This window comes from Micrasema longulum, unplaced genomic scaffold (genome assembly GCF_059751315.1).
Source record: "Micrasema longulum isolate JH-2025_06_02 unplaced genomic scaffold, ASM5975131v1 h1tg000177l, whole genome shotgun sequence".
Classification (NCBI taxonomy): Eukaryota; Metazoa; Arthropoda; class Insecta; order Trichoptera; family Brachycentridae; genus Micrasema; species Micrasema longulum.
In genome coordinates this window covers 890,053-910,786 of record NW_028277382.1, presented here as the reverse complement: position 1 = coordinate 910,786, position 20,734 = coordinate 890,053, and the positions used below count along the sequence as shown (strand labels likewise).

General features: G+C 30.7%; 2 protein-coding genes across 3 annotated transcripts in view; both read left to right on the top strand.

Moving 5' to 3' along the window:
- The window catches only part of LOC148283954 (potassium channel subfamily K member 18-like), a 219,575-nt gene extending 201,969 nt beyond the window's left edge, over positions 1-17,606 (top strand). For both annotated transcript variants that reach the window (XM_088242922.1, XM_088242921.1), the window contains one exon: positions 16,666-17,606. In XM_088242922.1, coding sequence (XP_088099048.1) covers positions 16,666-17,489 — 824 coding nt within the window. In that variant the 3' untranslated portion in view covers positions 17,490-17,606. The remainder of the gene's footprint in view (positions 1-16,665) is intronic.
- On the top strand, positions 17,496-18,055 carry LOC148283953 (uncharacterized). The gene has a single exon (XM_088242923.1). It carries the CDS (start codon positions 17,619-17,621, stop codon positions 17,994-17,996), a length of 378 nt encoding a protein of 125 aa, XP_088099049.1. The 5' UTR covers positions 17,496-17,618; the 3' UTR covers positions 17,997-18,055.
- Positions 18,056-20,734: the final 2,679 nt, after the last annotated feature.

Here is a 20,734-nt window from a genome sequence, read left to right as displayed (position 1 = left end):
TGTCCCTAGACTAGAATATAAAGATACACTAAGTTTAATTTGCAATTAAAAATGAATATATTATGTTGATCTTTAAAATAAATATTAAGAAAAACAACGCTCATTACAGTTATTTTATTAACTCAATCAAATAAAAAAAAACGATTTTATTAAACGGAATATAATTTATGGGGTCATTTAGCCATTTTTTGTTCAAGGACTACTGTGGTTTTTGTGTTTTTATTATTTTTATTTATTTGTTTTTGCTTATTTTATATAGTATATCACTTAATATATTAGTTAACACGTGTATTAATTTTCTTGTGTTATATTAACTTTAAATGTAAAACTTTGCTGATGGTGTTTAAAATATGTAAATAAATAATATTTCAAAATTAAGACTTAAAGCATTAACTCTGTGGTATTTTTTTTATATATTTGAAATAAAACTATGATTTTAAATAATACCATTTCAAAGGAGAATAAGAACACTTTCCTAGCCAAATAAATTTTAAGATGTATAGGATTTATTGGGTTTTTCACCTGTTATTGGCCAGTTATAGTGGCCACTTTACGCGAAAAGTAATTAATTAAATTTTTAAAAATAGGCGGAACAGTGAATGTTATACAATGTGCAAAGCGCCGCAAACCATGACAGATCATAAGCCTTGTAAATCCTTGAACTTCGATAAAGTATTATTCATCTAGATTGTGATATACTCATGTTAATAACTCCCAAGAGAGTTAAATCCAATCATTGTCTTCAAAAATTTGGACAAAATAAAATTTTGTTAACAATATTTTCTTTTGTCCAAATATCTGTTTAAAGAAGATCTCTGCAGCAATTAAACATCCTACAGGATACAATCCTGATATCTCGGTAGAACCATCGGGGTCACCACTGTAGGATTTAGGTTGTTGCTGGGTGTGTTGATCCCGTCCCAGTTGGAGGTTGTCAGAGACGTGGTTGCGGTTTAAATGCTAATTTATTGCATGTTGAATAAATGATACGACACTTGGTTGTGTAGCACGAGCGCAACGGCGATGATAGGTTTAAAAAACTGCACTTGAACTACATGCTGGGACTGAGTGATGTCGTCGAGCTGGTCTGACGTGAACTGAACTTGTTGGGCTGACTAATTGAACGGGCTGACTGATGTTGGCTGCGTCCTGTGGTCTCTTTACAGGCGACGTTCCTTTGTAGTTCATTTCTTCGTGGTAGGGACGATGTGAATGTACTGCAGAACAATGCTCCCAGTTTTATGTGCAATACTAAAAGAGTTGCAATAAACGAATGTATTAGATTCCATAGAAAATGATGACATTGCATCGTCGGTCATTATTCTGCTTCAGGTGAACTAATTTAACGCGTGTGTGTCATCGAATATGGACTATAGACCCTACAAAAGAAGTTTGTTTTTTTCTATACATAAATTCTTTTTACTGCAGAATAAACGCACATCAAAATTTAAAATCAAAATAAAGGCACCTTGTTCAGTCCAGTTTGAACCATTTATTAAATGAAATTGAATTTATCGTTGGCGATATTCCAAGTTGTTGTATATGACTTAGTAAAGCGCTTAGTAGAGAGATTTGGTTGCTGTGAACAAAATGAATAACCAAGCCAAAATTTAAATTAACTATGGCTAAGAAGAATACGTTTTAAGTAAAAGTATATTTTAGCATTTATATTAGAACACACTATAATATCAAACTTCTTTCAAATTAATGGATGGTATACCTACTGTTCATACTAGTATATACAAAAGTAAATATTTTAAACAATGTTTTGAGTATGTCTAAATGTTTGAAGACTGGCCGGATTTCCTCCCTACTGAGTTATTTAGATATAATTTAACATTTTAATTCATGCTAGTAAATATTTGAATTTCACCACTTACCGACTTTTTATATCTACCGGCTTCGAGAAGTACCAGTCTCTTCGTAAGGACATTCACTACATTAAAATAAATTTAATAATTATAATATTTACATAAAATATTTATATTCACCATTCTGCCTTGAAATATGGATGTTCAAACATAGGCAAAATCGTGAATGTAACATATTGTGTAAAGTGGCCACTTAAACCAGCCAATGACAGGTCATAAGCTTTGTAAATGCCTAATCTTCCATATTTCCTTATTTAAGGTATTCTTCACCCCTGTTGTAATTTGTTAATATATTATTATCATGAATGTATGTCTCATTAATTCGGGGTCAGGGTCCTCATTCTACACGTTAGATAAGGAGATTTGTTATTCAGATTGTTCTATACGACCGGTTACCACCTGACGACAGCAACCCTTCTTGCTAATTGGGGATTATATGCAACCGTTGACTATTATTCCTCCGCTGCCATCCACAACACAACGTCCTGCCCTACGCTTCTGACTCCCAACAACCTATAGACCGAAGTATGTCCTGGTGGCCTAGGGGAAGATTTATACCCCTTTTGTCTGTTTCGCAGTACTAATGCATTTGATCTCCACCATCAAAACCGTTAAGGTCTTCTTCCGTAACCCTAAGCAAGAGATATTTATATTTAAATAATTGAAACTACAATTTTTTGCCATACTTTTCATTTGGTGGGCTAGAAGATAATGCTTTTAGCAATATTTTATTTATTTACATACATAAGTTTATTGTACATGATTTGAGATATAAAACCCAACTCCATGGAACTATAAGTCCTGTGTTGAAATAAGACGAGTAATAAGTTGACACAGACAAATGAATATATCATCACAAATATAGGATCAGAAACATCAAAAATATTTTTAAAAAAACATATATGTGGTACATCAATATGGTATAATCAATAACAGTAAACTCAAACATTCGGAAAATCATCGAAGAGTTTCCTGATCAAAGCTCTCAATCAAATAAGTCTACCAAAGTGCATACAATTATTTGTACTTTAAATGTTAATAAATAAAATTATTATATGTTATTGTCAAAAGCAGACAAAGTCTAAAGCAGACAAAATGTATGAATATAGAAAAAAAAATACGAATGTATGCAAAACTTTACCTGTCTGACGTTCCATATTTTAGAAAAATAGCGAAATGGTAAAGTTGTAATGAAATATTTTTTTTTTCATTTAATCAAAAAAGTACAAAAATATTATTTTAGTATTTACACACGATATTTACGCATTTTATATCCAATGTAGTAGGATTTTCGTCTTCTGAGAAGGAGTTTGATTTTAAACCTATATTACAGATATTTATTTATTTAACATTTTATATGCATACATTAATTATATAATATATACATAAAAGGTCGGGCATATTGCCTTAAGGCAATTTCTCCTTACCTACCTAATCCATTAAGTTTGAGAAAATAACAAGTTCATGACCATATTGGATCTTATGATTTTATACAAAATTGAGAACAAAAATTATCTAAAAATACAAAAAATATAAAAAATCAACACTATAGTATGAAAAGCGGACAAAGGATGGGAAGGAAAGAAGCAGGATTAAGGAACAACTTAAATATTTAGATAGTTACATTTCAATATTGACTTAATATTATAATTTATGTAGTCCTGTTCTGGTTTCTGAGTTGGCCCTTAACGCACCTGGCTACCGCACCCGTCACACGAATCTATCTCTTTTCCATGTACCCACAGTTCGCACCAACTATGCACAGAACTCTCCTCTGATTCGCTTGACGCGTAATTATAATTTATTTTTCAATAACATTGACATATTTAATTGTGGTAAATTCACTTTTAAAACCAAAATTAAAAAACTATTATTTGAAAAAAATTATGTTTCGTTATAAAAAAAAAAAATATATTTATATTTTTACATTATAATTTTAAATTTTTTCTATTCACTCATATCAAATACACATTTACCCTGTCCTTAAACCTACCCTCACACCCATATACAATCACACACATATTCACATACTTACCAAAACCACACTCCACTTTTTTACACACGCATCCTCACACACAAAAAAAAACTCGCACACATGCACTTCTATAAATTATATTTAACTGAACTGGATTTTTATAATTGTATTTATGTGGAAAACTGATTTGGCTTTATTTTATGTTTTTTTTTTATAATGTTCTGTATATTTTTTTGTATTGCTGTTGTTTTTCTTAATAAACAAAATAAAATAAATAAATAAAATAAGATATTATTTTATAAATAATAATATTTATAATTTTAAAAACATTTAGAAAAATAAAAAATCTATAATCAAAGCATAGCATCTTCAGAAGATTGGGTCGGAATAGTTATAATTTAATTGATTAATGTATTTTGTTGTTGTATAATTTCTTTAAAATATATATGTATTTCAAGTAATTAATAATGTGTACAGTACGAGTATATTAATATTTCACACTCGATTTTTTTTTTTTTAATATTTTTATTTCTAAGCACTCTTTATATCACATATATGTAAATTGCAGAAATGCCGTATATAAATAAATAAATAAATAGAAGTGGGAGGGTTTCATATAATACTAGAGTTTGAATTTTAAATATTTTTTTAAATTATGATAGAAATTTATTAAAATAATTTTTTGTTGCACTTATAAGAACGCTATGAAAGAAAAATCTTTTTTTAAAAATAAATACATATTTCTATAAATTATCGATTCCTTTTTAAAAGATTCTACTCTGTTTACACAAAATAATTTCACATCGTTGACTACGTTGAAAACACTTTGTTATTCCGACAAAATTTCTCACAAGAGACATTCTGTATTTCTGGATTCTCACTGAGAACGGGGCATCGATTTGTATCTCTGAGTATCATTTGATGCTCGGATCGTAAATGGAAACAGGCTGAATAAATTTGGATAAGATTCTGTTATCCGAAGAGGGGTGACGCCCATTACGGGGTGACTTGTGTTATTTTCGTACCCCATTTTGTATTCCCATACCCCGACTTGCCAGCGAAATTCCTCGCCAGTCCAAGTACAGGATCAAAGATAAATTAATAAGAGTTAATCCGACATTTATCCAACAAACAATTCATTTAACTTTATCTATCGTATTTTTCGCTTTAATCGTCATGAAAATATTTTTTGTGTGTTTTTCATTTGCCCGGATTTAGTTGTCTATGTTTGAATATTATTTGTTTTAGACATTTCACAAATAGCTTACATTCATAGTTTACGGAAGTATTATTTTATTTTATCCTTCCCGTGTCTATCAATACAGGTCTTGGTGAAATAGAACAAGATTTCTACACCAGTATTTTTGAGTTAATGGCTAGTCTTGAAAAACGAAAGCGGGTGGAAATGTTCGTCTTGTAGTCGGTTAGGGCTTTTGCTTGGTAACTTTGTCTGTATTGTGAGTTCAATTTCCGGCAAGGTTGACGTAAAATATGCATATAAATAGATGTTTTTAACCGTAAGATTTCTTCAATCCCTAGACTGCATCAGAAGCGAAAGACTGATCACCTCAAAATATTACAACAAAAATCCGGAATATTTTTGAGAAGGTAATGTAGAATTCGGTTTCGGATGCGGCCAAAAATTTGCCGAAACTTTGGCTCTGCCGATGTGTAGTCGAGATGTGTCGGATTACGTTCGGCTGTACTCGGGTACATCTTACGGTTCTTTACAAAATAAGTTATAATTTAAAAATTACAACAGAGATGGAGAACATTTGAGGTAAGGGAATATAGAGGTTTAGGCATTTTCAGGTCTAGTGACCTGTAGTTGGCAGGTTTAAGTGGTTACTTTACGCACTTTATAACATTCTCAATTTCGCCTATGTTTGAACATCCATATTCCTTCAATTATTCCAACTGTTGATATTACATAAAATTTTAAAGCTTCACAAAAATCAACAAATGGAAGAATTGAAAAAATATGGATGTTCAAACATAGGCAAAATGGTAAATGTTACACAGTGTGTACAGTGGACACTTAAACCAGCCAACGCCAGATCATAAGCCCTGAAAATGTCAACACTTCCATATTCCTATTTCTAAAATGTTCTCAATCACTGTTGTAATTTTTGAATCTTAATGACTCCCTAGGGAGTGAAATCCAGTCTTTTGTCTACAAATAATTGGACAAAATATTGAACTCAAAATAGTGTAATGTAAGTTATATATATAACATAACAACGAACCAAAAAACCGATTTACTCATTAAATTAGTGCCTTATATTTCATTGTTTATTTTATTTAACACTTACTTTATTGAACTTTTTAGGCTTAACATAAAAACGCCTAATTTTGTGCGTTTTGAACTGACTTATAACATATTTAAATAAGCTTTGGTTTCGGCCGAAACTAGAACAGAAGCCAAAATTCAGTTTCGGTTTTGGCTAAAAATCTTGTTTCGGTCGGCCACTATAAGTGCCACCATTTTGATGCATCAAATTATTTTGTGTAGGGTATATAAAGAAATTATTTTTACCAAAAAAAATAGTTAAACTCGACAATCTTTAAAAAAAATCATGGACGAGCGCGTATGCAAAATAAGCATACGCTATGCACGTTCGTTTCAATGTAAATAGAAAAAATACAAAATGAGGTTCTGGAAATATTCGAGCGGGAAATCGACTAAATGGGAAAATGTCAAGGGATTTTCTCAGAATGAAAAGGTGAGATTTTACCCGTCACGGATAAAAGAACTTCAAACAAAAATTTGCCATTGAAATAGAACGGCAATACATTTCTCACGTACTGAAAGATTTACCGCCAATGTTTTTCTAGTTTTCGGATCAGAAATATATACAGCTTTTGGTGAAAAAACTTATTATCAAAATGTCAGAGGTAGGTAAAAAATATGTTTTTAAATATGATCGAAAAAATGTCTAAATTTAATTTAAAGAAAATGTGTTGTTCGAATATGAAAGTATACTAAATGATTTATGTATATTAACGGGGATTGATTTTTTTACGGTAGAGACTTAAAAATTATGTATTTTTGAATTATTTATTAATCCAATATATAATACAAATACATAGTTTACAAAAAAAATGTGTATACAATAGGTACATTCAATATAATTTCCTTTTTATTTATGGATGTAGCCACTCTACTGGCCCGCAGGCACGTTCCGGAGTGTCGGATTAGCACCGTATTATAACGTCAAATAAAGTATTTGTAGGTATACTAAACCACTTTTTGTAAGCGTTTTGAAATACCTGGTTTAGACTTTGGTTTTTCTAAAGGTTTCGAGGCCCACCCGTCTCTTCGTCGGGACACTAATTAAACTAACATGCAAATTTCTATAACCACCTTCACAATAATAGTGGCGCAAAAATATTATATAAACGTGCTGAAAACTCACATACTTTTAAAAGCTAACACGAAAGTGCACCAATTATAGTGAATCCTCACCCCCTTTTTTATTGTTAGTTGTTTTTACAAGATGAACTTTTTTCATTTTAAAAAGTCCACGTTTGTATTAGCTTTTAATACCGTGTATCTTATATAAATCTTCATTTCGATATTTTTACTCAACTAGGTAAAGACTGAGCATATTACTATTATTACGTGTCCTTAAGAAGAGATGGATACGTATAAAAACCGATCGACACAGAATATTAAGTAAGAGGTTGTATGATATTTTTAATTACATTAACATATTTTTTTACTATCCATGAAATGTATGTATATGTAAGGGAACAAAATTTTGATTGCACCGAAATAATAAAAAAATAAAAAATTATAACCGCGTTTCTTATATTATGCTTTTAAAAACATAACCAAAACAATACTAAGAATTTTAAAACGATAATAATGTATTTTTTAATCAAAGAGAGAAACAATGGTTTTTACAAATATTTATTGAAATGTTTGACAATAAAAATATTGTTTGAAATGTGAAGTTATAAAATTAATTAAATTATGTTAGAACCCTCACCGCGTTTAGCTTTGCACCCTTAAAAAGTTTCCAAAATCTTTGTTTTCGACTAAAGTTATATGGAGGGTATGTACACAAACTTCGAGCCGTGTTTCATTATGGCTCAGATGAACCATAAACGTATTACACGCATCAATATCAGATAAGTTTTCTCATAAACTAAACCCATAATGTGTTCTCGCCATACATGTTGTTAGATGTAAGCCCACCTGAAACGAAACTTGTACAGTAAACAGCGCGCTGACTTTGGCCAATTTGTATATAAACTTCTCGTAACAGCAGATTTACTCGAGTTAAGGGATGAACGATTATTGAAAGATGGCTTAAACCTGCTTTTTATCGGGTTATTGCGGTGGTTTTAAATTTACACAAGGTATGTTGATGAATACAGTGAATATCTAAATTTAAGAAGAAAAAACTTAATCTGTATCCTATTAAAATATTTCATTGGCAAAATAAAGGGCTTTTCTAATATAATTTTTAAATTCCGTAGAACTCCCCAACTTTGTACCAATTTAAGTATATTTTGACAAATAACTACCTTGTTTATGTGTTAATCAATTTCATTTTTAATTTTTTTGATAAAAGACTTTCTACGAAATATTCTGAAATTATAATTTGTTAAAAATATTAATTGCAAGTATTTTAAAATATTTTTCTACAAGTGGTATATAGATAGGCATCGAAGTTCCCAACTATGTACCACCTTGGAAATTATCACTTTATTTCACAAAAAACAAATCTAGTTGATAGTTGTAACGCTAAATGTCAACACTGTATTCAAATTACAAATATTATTGAAAATAAAAACATAGCTTAATAAAAATAAGTAATTTATTTCGACAAGACAATAAAGTCTAATTTGCAAAATAACAGAAAAGTTGAGAAATTTTATAACCTAATTATACTTAAGTTAATGGAACTGAAAAAAAGGTATGTAGGTATTAAGGAATTAAAGAAAGTTAAAAAAATCCCAATCAAGGAATTTTGTATGCTGCCCTGGTAGAAGAAATCTTTTCTGGGGTTTGTGTTTTCTGTATATCTTTGCTTATATAAATTGAAGTCTTCCTTGGCTGGCCAAACCCAATGATGATGGTATTCCAGCATTATATTTTTTTTTATTTGCCCTGGCTAATTTTCTCCCTCGAATAGCACAAAAACATTGTCATTCACTTGTAATATTTCATTTTTATTCATTCGTTAATGTTCATTTGTAGATTTATCACTACTTTTCGGATTAAAAGTTGAGTCAGTTTCAAATAGTAACAGTGGTTTTTCCTCTTCAGACTCACTACTCTCATCAGATTTTTCCTTTACGTTATAAAATTTAAAGAATAAATAAGTTGCCATCTATGAGCCATGGTACATAGTCGGGTGACAAAGTGTTCTTTTCGACATTTTCGTAAATATCAAGATAACCCCGAGCAGTGTCAAAGGCTACATAGAATCTAAATAATCGCAAAGTAATATCCTACAATTTAAAATAAAGTACTCATTTGTAACACTTACCAGTTTTCACTCTTTGTTGAGATTTTTTTATTTGATATTGATGTTACATTCGATTCTCTTATTTTCACGAAAACGAAAATCCCACCGAGCCACTTTCTGCAGCTTGCTGTTGAAGATTTATATCAATACTAATCAATACTTATGTAATTTTATCTTTAATTATAAAAACAATCAATTTACAGATATAATTAACAGCCGGAAAGATCAGTGATATACGTGCTTATAAAAAAATAGTAATATATATTTTTTATATACAATAAAATATACGAAAAATTTTAATATTCACACATAAGCTATTCGTATTTACTATTCATATATAAACTTTTGATCAAGTAGTCACTTTTTCATCACACTCTTGTTATATTGTGTGTTGAATTTAAGTTCTTACGACAATAAATGAAAAATGTTAAGTAGGGTCAAAGCACCAATAAATGACCGTTTAAGGTTCAGCTTGTAGTGAAATCCACATTAAAGGTATAAATTTCATTATTTAAGCCTACAAAATAAAAGAAAATAATAAAAAACACATCAATTTTTCTAAGTACTTTTAATTTTTTATTGAAATACGAATAAAACAATTATAATTAATATAACTCTACAAAAATAGCAGAATCACCAGTGAATGACCACTACTACTCCAGTAAAAAAAAATACTCAGATTTAGTTACATCATAACATTATAAAACATCCTAACACATTAGAATATGGATATATTCAAAGAAATGCATAAGAAATAGCATCAAATAAAACACTTACCACACCTTTCCTTATAAAAACACTATCAATCTCAGAACAATAACGGGAAGACGCAATATTACCTTTTGATAACTCACAGTTCAAAACTGATAGATTTGTTTCTTACCAAAAGATGTGTCCGCCTACTGCTTTTGTCATAGTTTCTCGTGTTAAAAGTTTTTCGACTGGGCTCATGTAGCAATTCTTATTATATTGTGTTTTATAAACCAATGGTCATTTACTGGGGGGTTAGTCATTTACTGGTGCTTTAACCCTACTTAATAATTGAGAGTACTTATTACATTGTCTTGGTACTACCAAACCATCATCGTACGTGAAGCGTGTATTGTGAATATGTTTGAGAGTTCTACTGATTAGTGAATTGGTTTTCCGTAAACCGGAAATCATTCACCACACTCTATCATTAGTTGATTTGGAAGAACAAGTGACGTCGTTAAAAGAGGTTCGTTTTTATTAAAATATTATTTATTTCTGTTCGTACAAAGTTTTCCCAGAGGACAAATTATGTCATACCCAAAACCCGTACGACTTTTGCTCAGAACCATTTTCCCTTTATCGCACCGATAGTGTTCAATATTTTGGAAGAGCGTATTAAGCTCTCAATCACAAAAACTATTTTCAAGAAAGAAATTAAGGACTGGATTTTCCTTAGTGGAAAAGATTTAAGTGGGAAACTCCGTGATGATTTACCGAATGTTTGAGTTTGCTGTTAACCGTATTGATGTGCCATATATTTGTTTTTTTTAATAGTTTTATTATTGTTGTGTTTCTGATCCTATAAAATATCTGTGATGATATACGTATGTGTCTGTGTCCATTAATTGTTTGTCTCAACTTAACACACGACTTTTAGTCCCATGGAACTAGAACTTATGTCTCAAATAATGTGTAACAAACTGTATAAATAAGTGAAATTGAGATAATAGCCATTTTGTGAGAAAGAGTGAATTATAAAATCTACACAAGTGGAAAATCTTTGACTTTAACAAACGATAAACAATGAATACATAATTTTTTTGTGAATATTACAATCAATAATCTTTTAATGTATTTGACCAGTTTATATGATTTTTAAAGTACCATAAGATTTTTCTAGTGCTGTGGGTGTTTTCTGCAAATTTAAAAATGCCGTTTATGTGATCGACATCTTTTGCCGAAGATGATTAATATAGTTTTTTGTATGAAAGCGGTCTTGCTGTTTTTAGCAGAACATAGAATTGACCTTACTGCACCCGACAACATCAATATTTTATTTTTTCCGAAATTGTGGACTGGCTGCTTTCTGCATAACCTACTTCAATTTAATCCTCTTACTTTTACCGCGCCTAAGAAAACATTTTGTACTTCTTATTTCCCGTAGCACTGAACTTCGTTTTTGTTATGTTTGACCTAAATTTAAATAAGTTACGGTTAATGCTATCAGACTTTAATACATAGTCGTTGATAGTTGTTATACTCCCACATTCCCTTAACGCACACGCGCATACACACCCGAACGCATATTTGCTAACACCCGATGCGTTATCCGTTCGGGATGATTCAGAATAAACCCAAAGTGGCTTCATAAATATCAGAAGTGTCAAATGGAGATATCTGACGCGTTATCCACTCCAGGTATAACCAAAACACACCAAATTTATTTATTATAATAAAAGGAAAATGTTTATGTTGGCTTACCAAGTGCTACTCAGGAACTATTTTGTGGCGTTACGAAATTGAACATTGCGAACTAAGGCTTTGTTTAAGTTCATTGTTATTTTTTTACTAACGGAAACAAATCGTATTTTTGAATGAACTAAAACGTTAAAAAAGTTCAAAATTTTCAATATGATTCAAAACGGTACATAAAAAAATGTATTTTTTGCACAAATTATAAATAACGGTGGATGGATGATTCAATGTGAATTTCATTAATAAAGAATGTCAAAAAATAAAGTTTAAAGTTTTAACGTTTTCATGTTTTCAAATCTCTTGTACATTAAAACAAATTTGAAATACAAAAGAACGTGCTTAAGGCTGTAGCCTGGTAAAACGAACGCAAAATTAGGGAATCATACAATTTTGCCATTTTAAAACGAATGTTTTTTTTTAATCGCGCAATAATACAAAAATTTAAAAAGATAAATGAGATAAAAACAATATTTTTTAAAGGTATTTCTGTTATAAATTATTTTATGTAACTAAAATATGATTCTTTTAGACCCGCAGACTACGCCATTTCAAATTAAGACTGAACGTAGGTATCTGGGATCGTCAATAAAGACCAAGTATTGAACTAAAATTTCTTTTAACAATTTTAAGATAATTAATTGAACATGAATGTGGTTGAAGTCAATTTTTATTTTTTTTATTTTGAAAAGAAATACAAGCATTTTAAATCACATACATTTTTGTGACATTTTCCTTTATTTCTACGTAAAACTATGCCTTTGATAATACTTTTAAAAAATTAAATTTATTGAAATACTATAGTTAAAGTCTTTTTTTATAGAATTGTATTCTCTTTTTTTAAAGATAGAAGATAATTCTGGTTGTAATATTTCATTTAAAACAACATCATATTTACGATTGAATGACCTTCATACCTGCCCTTACCGAAAACGATAACAAGAAACCCTACAAAAATATAAGTTAAAGTTCCCTAATAACCAGCGCCCGAGTGATTCAAAAACAATATCCCGAATGGCAGACTTATATCCGAGTGATACCAAAGCATACCGATTTAGAAATGGTAAAAAAAAAATTAATAGGTTTTTTTGTGAAACTGTTTCAGCAGCTGCTTATACCAGACTAAAATTCTGTAATATTTATTTAATATCAATTTAATTTCACGAAACATTAATTCCGAACTCTTCATTTTATAATTTTGACAAAATTTGATTTAAAAAAAACATCGTTTGAATTTAAAAACCATTTTATAAAATAAAAACAGGAATCTCATTTCACGTATCCGAACATGTGAAATTGGTTTAAGTAATTTATAAATCAGAATGAAAAATTAATTATTTTTAATTTTAATCAATAATACTTTATCAAATCAATTTTTCATGAGCTGGATTTGGTGGTCAATTTCTATGCAAAATTTATGAATCTATCTTTTTGATGATTTCTTCGTGATGGTCTATAATTTATATTAATGTTGTTTCTCTCAATAAAATCTGTATGTCGGCAACTAACCAGATTTTATTTGAATTCCACGTAAATCTGGTCTGCAATTTGTAGGTAAACTCATAATCTAATATTTTACTTATTTATGTAAATTTTCTGGCTGAGCTAGTCAGTAAAAAAAAACAGACGGGTCAGTCCTTCGCCTCCTTTGGCTCTTTAAATAATACAAACTTGTATATTAAGTTTATATTTGAAGCACTAACTTTTTGGTTATTCATTATAATAAAATAAATAAAACAACTTTGTTTTTAACCACTAATTTTTATTTTTCACCGACCGGTTTCAAAGCAAACAAGCTTCTTTGTCAAGATTTACGTAACGTAAGTTAGGTTATAAATTTTGCATAGAAATTGACCACCAAATCCAGCTCATGAACAATTGATTTGATAAAGTATTATTGATTAAAATTAAAAATAATTAATTATTCATTCTGATTTATAAATTACTCCATGTATTTATAATTTTCTCAAAATGAACGGTTTGGGTAGGTAGGAAGAAATTAACTTAAAGCAATATGCCCGCCCTTATATGTATTATTATTATTATTATGGATAACTTATACAGAGCCATTTTCGTAATAAAATACCTCAAGGGCGCTTTACATAGTGATTCTATTGTTAAATTAATTTAATTGAAGCTTTTAAATTTGTAATTCAATTAAAACAATTTATTTTGTTGTCACATGCTACGGATTTATTCAAATGATTTAGAGAACAAGTGGGTTTTAAGTTTTTTCCGAAACATCACTTCACTTCCACAGCCTCGTACCTCTGCTGGGAGAGCATTCCATGCTATAGGGCCTGCGACCGCAAATGCGCGTTCACTAAATTTAGTGCGCTGTTTGCGTAGAGGTATAATAACTTTTCCTCTCGCCGTAGACGTAGCTGATCTAAGCGTGAGACGCCTGTCAGCTATTTCATCTGGAATGCATAGTTCCCTTAGATATTCCAGAGCAGAGTTGTGCAGTGACTTATACATAAGCCAACAGAGTTTGTATTCGACCCTCTGTGGAAAATGTAGCCAGTGTATTTCCCGAAGTAGTGGAGTGATATGACTGAACTTAGAGATTCCAAAAATAATTCTCGCTGCGGCATTTAATTCAGATTGTAGGCGAGTCATTTTGTTCATTGGTAGACCTGCATAGATATCATTACAATAATCGACTCTAGACACTACAAACGCATTTATTAATTGACGGGCGGCATCAACCGGCAAATTTTTGCGTATGCATTTAATTTGTCTCAACTGGTAGAAGCATTAACTTATCGTCTTACTAATTTGAGCGTCAAGAGATAGGTCAGAAATGAGTAAAACTCCCAGTAGTTTAACGGTGGGTAAAGCGGTACTCCCTACATTGGGTAGAGCCGTATCCTGAATCAAATTCTGTCGTCTGGCTGAAGCCACCCACAGTTGTTCAGTTTTTGATGGGTTTAATGTTAGTCTGTTTTCAGCCATCCAGTTTCCTATATTTTTGATGCATCCATTAATTAAACTGACAAACACACTTCTCTCGCCTGGTTTGCAATAAAAATAAATTTGCGTATCATCTGCATAGCAGTGAGACCACAATCCACATTCTTTGATAATGTTCTCTATATCTTTAGTGTAAAGGAGATAGAGAAGTGGTCCGAGTACTGACCCTTGAGGCTCTTATATATAGAGGCGCTCTATATATATATTGTTTATGTATATAAAGTGTCAAATAAATAAATAAATAAAATTCTCAAGCTTAACTTTATACGCGATTGATAAGTAAGGCCCACAATATATAAAATGTTTCTAGACCCGTCATCCCGTACATTTGAAGACATGAGTGGGTAAAGGTGCTTTGTGACTAAAACGAAAAGCAGAGATATCTGGGGTTAAGGTTTTGAACACCAATATAGTTGGCTGTAAAACTCTAAATAAAATTATAATTTGGGTAAAAAAAACGCCTGGATGTGGATGTGTGTGGACATGTCCTCAATTATTGATGGCATGCAAAGTGTTAAAACAATAATTTAATAAAAATTAGAACAAAACATAAAGAAACTGTATTTTTAATTATAAAACAAGAAAGATAAATAACTCAGATAAACGAAACCGCGAACTGAAGTGATTTTCCTACATGACTTTACTCTCAATCAAAATCGTTGCTCGTTCTTTGCAAGATTATACCAAATCGTGGTTTCCAAGTGATTTAAGATTGGACGGTACCTATTCATCCATATTATACTAAACTTTAAAACGATTTCGCCCTTTGATAAAATTAAATGAGTCCAACCGTTTTGTACGTTGCCTTATTTTCTTCGTGGATATTTTACTAAATTAGCATTTTAGTGCCGCATTTTCTTTATAAAGGATGATATTGATCCTTTTACGTTTCCAAATAGAATATTGAACATTTTATGAAACATTAGGGATCTTCTACTTGACGTGTTGTAGAAACAAATTTTGATTCAACAAATTCTTGAATTATTACTGGCATAAAATAAACATTCATATCGATTGTATTTGAATTATTATTTGCGTTATCAAAAGAAAAATTTCATTAAATAAATAGTTGAAATTGATAACTATGAAAAAGTGTACTTCAACCACGAGACAGTTATTTTTAAATTTATGTTTAAAACGCTTGCTTCAACAAAATATTTTTTCTGAAATAATTAATCAAATAAAATCATTTATAACATAGAAGTAGTAAAAAAAAAATGCATTTATTCAACCAAAATGATGTAATTGCGCATTATCATATATCTAACAACTTTAATTTTTTATATTTATTTATTGTCAAATCATAAACATTAAATTCAACATTCATACAAAGGTGCTGTGACTGTCTAACTAGGGTTATTTACCTCGTTCTAAGACAGTCAAACCATAAAAACAGTAATCAAATAGTAATCAAAAAACATAATGAATATAATAGTTTTAAAAAATACAGTAAAAGGCATAGTAAAAAATATATTTAAAAAGACAGTAAAATTCGTAGTAAAAACAAAAAACATGGTAAAAGTCATAGTTAAAAATATGTATATGTATAGCTAAAAACAGTAAAAAACATAAGAAAATGTACATGTAAATATTAATTTATTACAACAGAGAAGCAAAGCATTTTGAGAAAGGAATATGGAAGTCAAGGCATTAAAAGGGTTTATGACCTGTCATTGACTGGTTTAAGTGGCCATTTTACTCACTGTCTAACATTCGCCATCCTGCCGATATCTAAACATCCAGATTTTCTCAACTCTTCCATATGTTAACTTTTGTGAACATATATGTATTTTTGGGACATTTATACATGTATATATATATATGGATATATATGGATGTACACTAAATAACATAGTATAAAAAAAATGCAAAATAGTAAATTTCTGATAATTTCTAATATGTTTTTCTCTTTTGTCTACAGGTTATGGGAACGTCACTCCAAAAACAGCGGCTGGGAAGCTCGTGACAATCGCATATGCTCTCCTCGGTATACCACTTATGCTGGTATATCTCTCCACTGTTGGAGACGTTCTAGCCAGAGCTTTTCGACGTCTTTACACTAAACTTTGCAAACCTTCTCGTCCTACCAAGCCTAAACTCAAGGGACAAAAACCAACTCCAACTCTAAGCGCCAATATCAACTACAAAGGGCCAAACCATTTACCTGATGGACCAGTATCTAAAGGATACTACGGAGATCTTAAATCGAATGATGTTGTCATTCTTGATTGTGTGGATGCTAATTTACCGCTCGGTGGTGCAATAGCTTCAGGAGGTTTACCATCAGGTCTTGGCATTAATAGCTATGCTAGAAAAAGATATTACCACAGGGGATGTCCGGATCAAGTCAGAGTACCAATCATAGTGTGTATGTTAATAATATTGATATATATGTCTCTCGGAGCCGTGTTGTTCAATAAAACAGAAAACTGGACACTTTTAGAAGGATCGTACTTTTGTTTCACGAGCCTTAGTACTGTGGGCTTTGGGGATCTGTACCCTGGACAGCATGCGAGTAACGTTTCCCCACAAGCTGAAGAAGTAGCTCTCTGCGTGTGCTCAGTTTACATCTTGATCGGTATGGCTGTGATAGCGATGTGCTTCAATCTAGTGCAAGACGAGATAATAGTGCTAGTTAGAAAGTTCAACAGAGCCTGCGGAGGGCAAACGAGGCACCACATACCACAAAGAACATTAGATGACATGGAATCAGTAGAAGAGATATCAATGTCTGTGGTATCCTGACAGCGGCCTCAACTGGAAGTAGGAGCTCCTTTGACGACTGTGTCTTCTACTTCATCTTCCACTTCTACAACCAAACCGGTGTCGATTCCAATACAAATACAAATTCCACAAAATTTCACACCAGGGTCGATGCTTCCTGGGAAATGTAACAGCCTCCCGAGAAAAAGAACATCGGATTATTACAAAAACTCGAATTTCCAAAGAAATACGCCAATGAGAAGATCGAGTGGAAATGAAACACTGGTTGAATATTTTGTACCACGAAGTGTGAGTGAATTTAATTTGGCCGGTCTTGTGGAAGACTCTGACAGTCTACCACCTTCTCAACCTATATCGGGAGTCTTGAGAGCTTCAGGAAGATCCACTAGTTCCGCAGTCAAACCTTCCACATCGGGAGTAGATGGAACGTGCAAGGCTAGAGACAAGATGGTCACCTTTGAAGATGACCAGTTGCTGCAGGGTTGCTCCGTAAGGAAGAACGTGAACATGGAAGATGTTTTTATGTGACAACAGAGAAATGTCGGTTGAGATGATCCATTGTCATTCTGAGAACAAACTTTAATTGTGCAAATTTATGTTTGTTCGCAAGATGATAAAACTTTTGATTCAATCGTTGACTTCGTCACGGAGTTTATAGACTGTTTTCGAGTGTTTTAATTACAAAATTTTATAGATCTTTTTCAGAAATAAATTTGTTTCAATAGACGACAAACCCAATCAAATACGAATCCTTATAATGTAAAATGCTCACATTTAAGATTTAAGTAATTTTAAGTTTTGTTTTGAAGAAACATGTAGTTTGTTTTCATCGGAGAATGCTAAACCATTTTAAAGGCTAATTATTTATTACAGAGTTTTGGAACGTTATGAAAAGATGGAATTTTAAGTAATGTACAGATTTATTAGAAACAAAATATATTTAATTTTATTAAAGTGTTAATAATTTTACCGTTAAGGGAATGTAAAATTAAATAATTAAGTAATATAAATCCAAAATGAAAATATGATATTTGTATAAAATACATGTACACTAGGGTGAAACTGAATCAATGAAAATGATTAAAAAATATATTGTTACCTTCGTTAAAACAATTATACCTGTGGATGAAAAAGCCCTTATAAATTTGTTAAATAATTTGTGAAATTAATAAAAATATTATCAAATTATGAAGTATTTTATTTTATTTTTAAAAAATCACTCCGCCATCAAATAAAAATACAAAATGCCGATGCAAATTAAAAAAATTCTGTATTAACGAATAAAAAATATATATAATAATACCACCTCCGCGATTGTTATAGCTAAGACGATATCTTTAAGCAAGGGAGATCCGGGTTTAATGTGATTTTTAGTCCCAAGTCCGCAGCTATGGGCTAAAATTAACCACTGATATTGGTCCTCCTTACCTTGTGTGATGAAGAAAATACAAAATAATCAAAAAGGCACATACAGAAAGGAAAAAAGGAAAGACAATTACAATTATACCTAGTGTAGAAAATTAAAATTTGGTTTTTATTTGTTAAACGGTAACATACAAATTACATGTCCGAAAACAATAAAAATAGACTTGTGATTCATTATAAATAAACAAAGTAACAAAAATTCATTGAAACAAAATGAATATTTTTATTAAATATAAAAAAGTTTAAACACATCAACAAAATTAAAGCATAAAGCAGGTATGTATGCGTAATATTAAAAAAATAAATTACAGTAACAATAATCGGAAAACCTTTCTTTTAAAATAGTTGAAAGAGTATCCAAAGACAAAAATGTTTTTTTGAATATTTTTGTGCAACTTATTGTGTTCTCTGAATTTGCATTAAAATAAAACATGTAAATTTATTTTAATAGTAACAGTGCAATACTTAATAATATTTACATTACATTATTATTCACGTAAACTTAAATTTTCTGCTATTCTATCACTTGCATTGAATTTCAAGGAAATTTTAATTTTTATTTTATTTTTTATTTAATGCACAAAATACACAATTTTATCATAGAGCACAATTGTAATTTTTATGTCCCGACTTGTTAGAAAGTTCCGTGTTAAGTCGGGACTCTTTTATATGTAAATTGAAAACATTTATTAACATAAACAATAGACAAAATAATCAAAACAATATACAAAATAATCAAAACAATATACAAAATAATAATAGAAAAATATAAATAATAATAGAAAAAAAAAAAATTAAAGTTTATAAAAATTTTAAATTTTAAAAATGTACTAATAATGTTATCGAAGGAAAAACAATTAATTTTGAGTATATTTGGATAACATAGTCGTGGGTTAGCGGGATAGTCATGAATATAATTATCGTTTTATTTGACATCCACAATGTTGATACGTATCCAAAAGGTCCATTTTGTGTACGATTTCTTCCTGTATTTGCTTTCATTTCCTGATTCCGAGCGTACTATTTTTTTCATAATTTGGCGACGGTAAACAATTCAGTGATTATTAATTTTACTATCATGTGTACCACTAGCTACAAGTTAACGATCGAGTCTATAAATAAACTGAAGTCCGCATTCAAAAACAATTCCGGTATATTCAGCGACAGAAAATAATTTGTTGATTAGGTAACCACACTTTAAATTGGCTCATTTTACTAATAAAAGGTGGTTCACTGAAAAACATTAAAATAAAATTGAAAGATTTGCCTATTTATGAATAGAAAATATCAAGTTTAATCTGTTAAATGCAACCACATTTCATTTTATCTTCCCTTTCAGCACATTACTTGCCAAAGCACAAGTTTTTATTTCACATCTTCGCTGAAGTATTAGGAGTCCGTAGTTCCAGAATTCTCTTTATCTCCGTTTCAAAGGGGCGTCGTTAATAAATAACGGCGCTCCGACGCTGGTCAATGGGACAGAACTGGCGTCGCAGGGTCACAGTGCCAGCGCTAAGAAAACATTTCAGACTAAAAGGCAAGCTCATCTTAGAAGACGCTGTGTACATTTGGCGTTTTGAACTTATAAACTTTACCCTGACATATTTTCAGGTTTTATGAAACTATTTCAGCCCGAAATTGAAAAGTTTGAATGATATCCTAGCAAGTAGCTTTTTATCCTCAAAATAGGTCAAGTTGAAACACTAAATAGACAAAACCTAGTGAGTTTGCTCGGATAGATTTACTTTAGATCTTGGAATTCACAAAGTATATCCAAGTCAATAATGATCTCAGCTAATTTACGTATGGAAATAAAACATGGAACTGGCAGAGGAAGGATG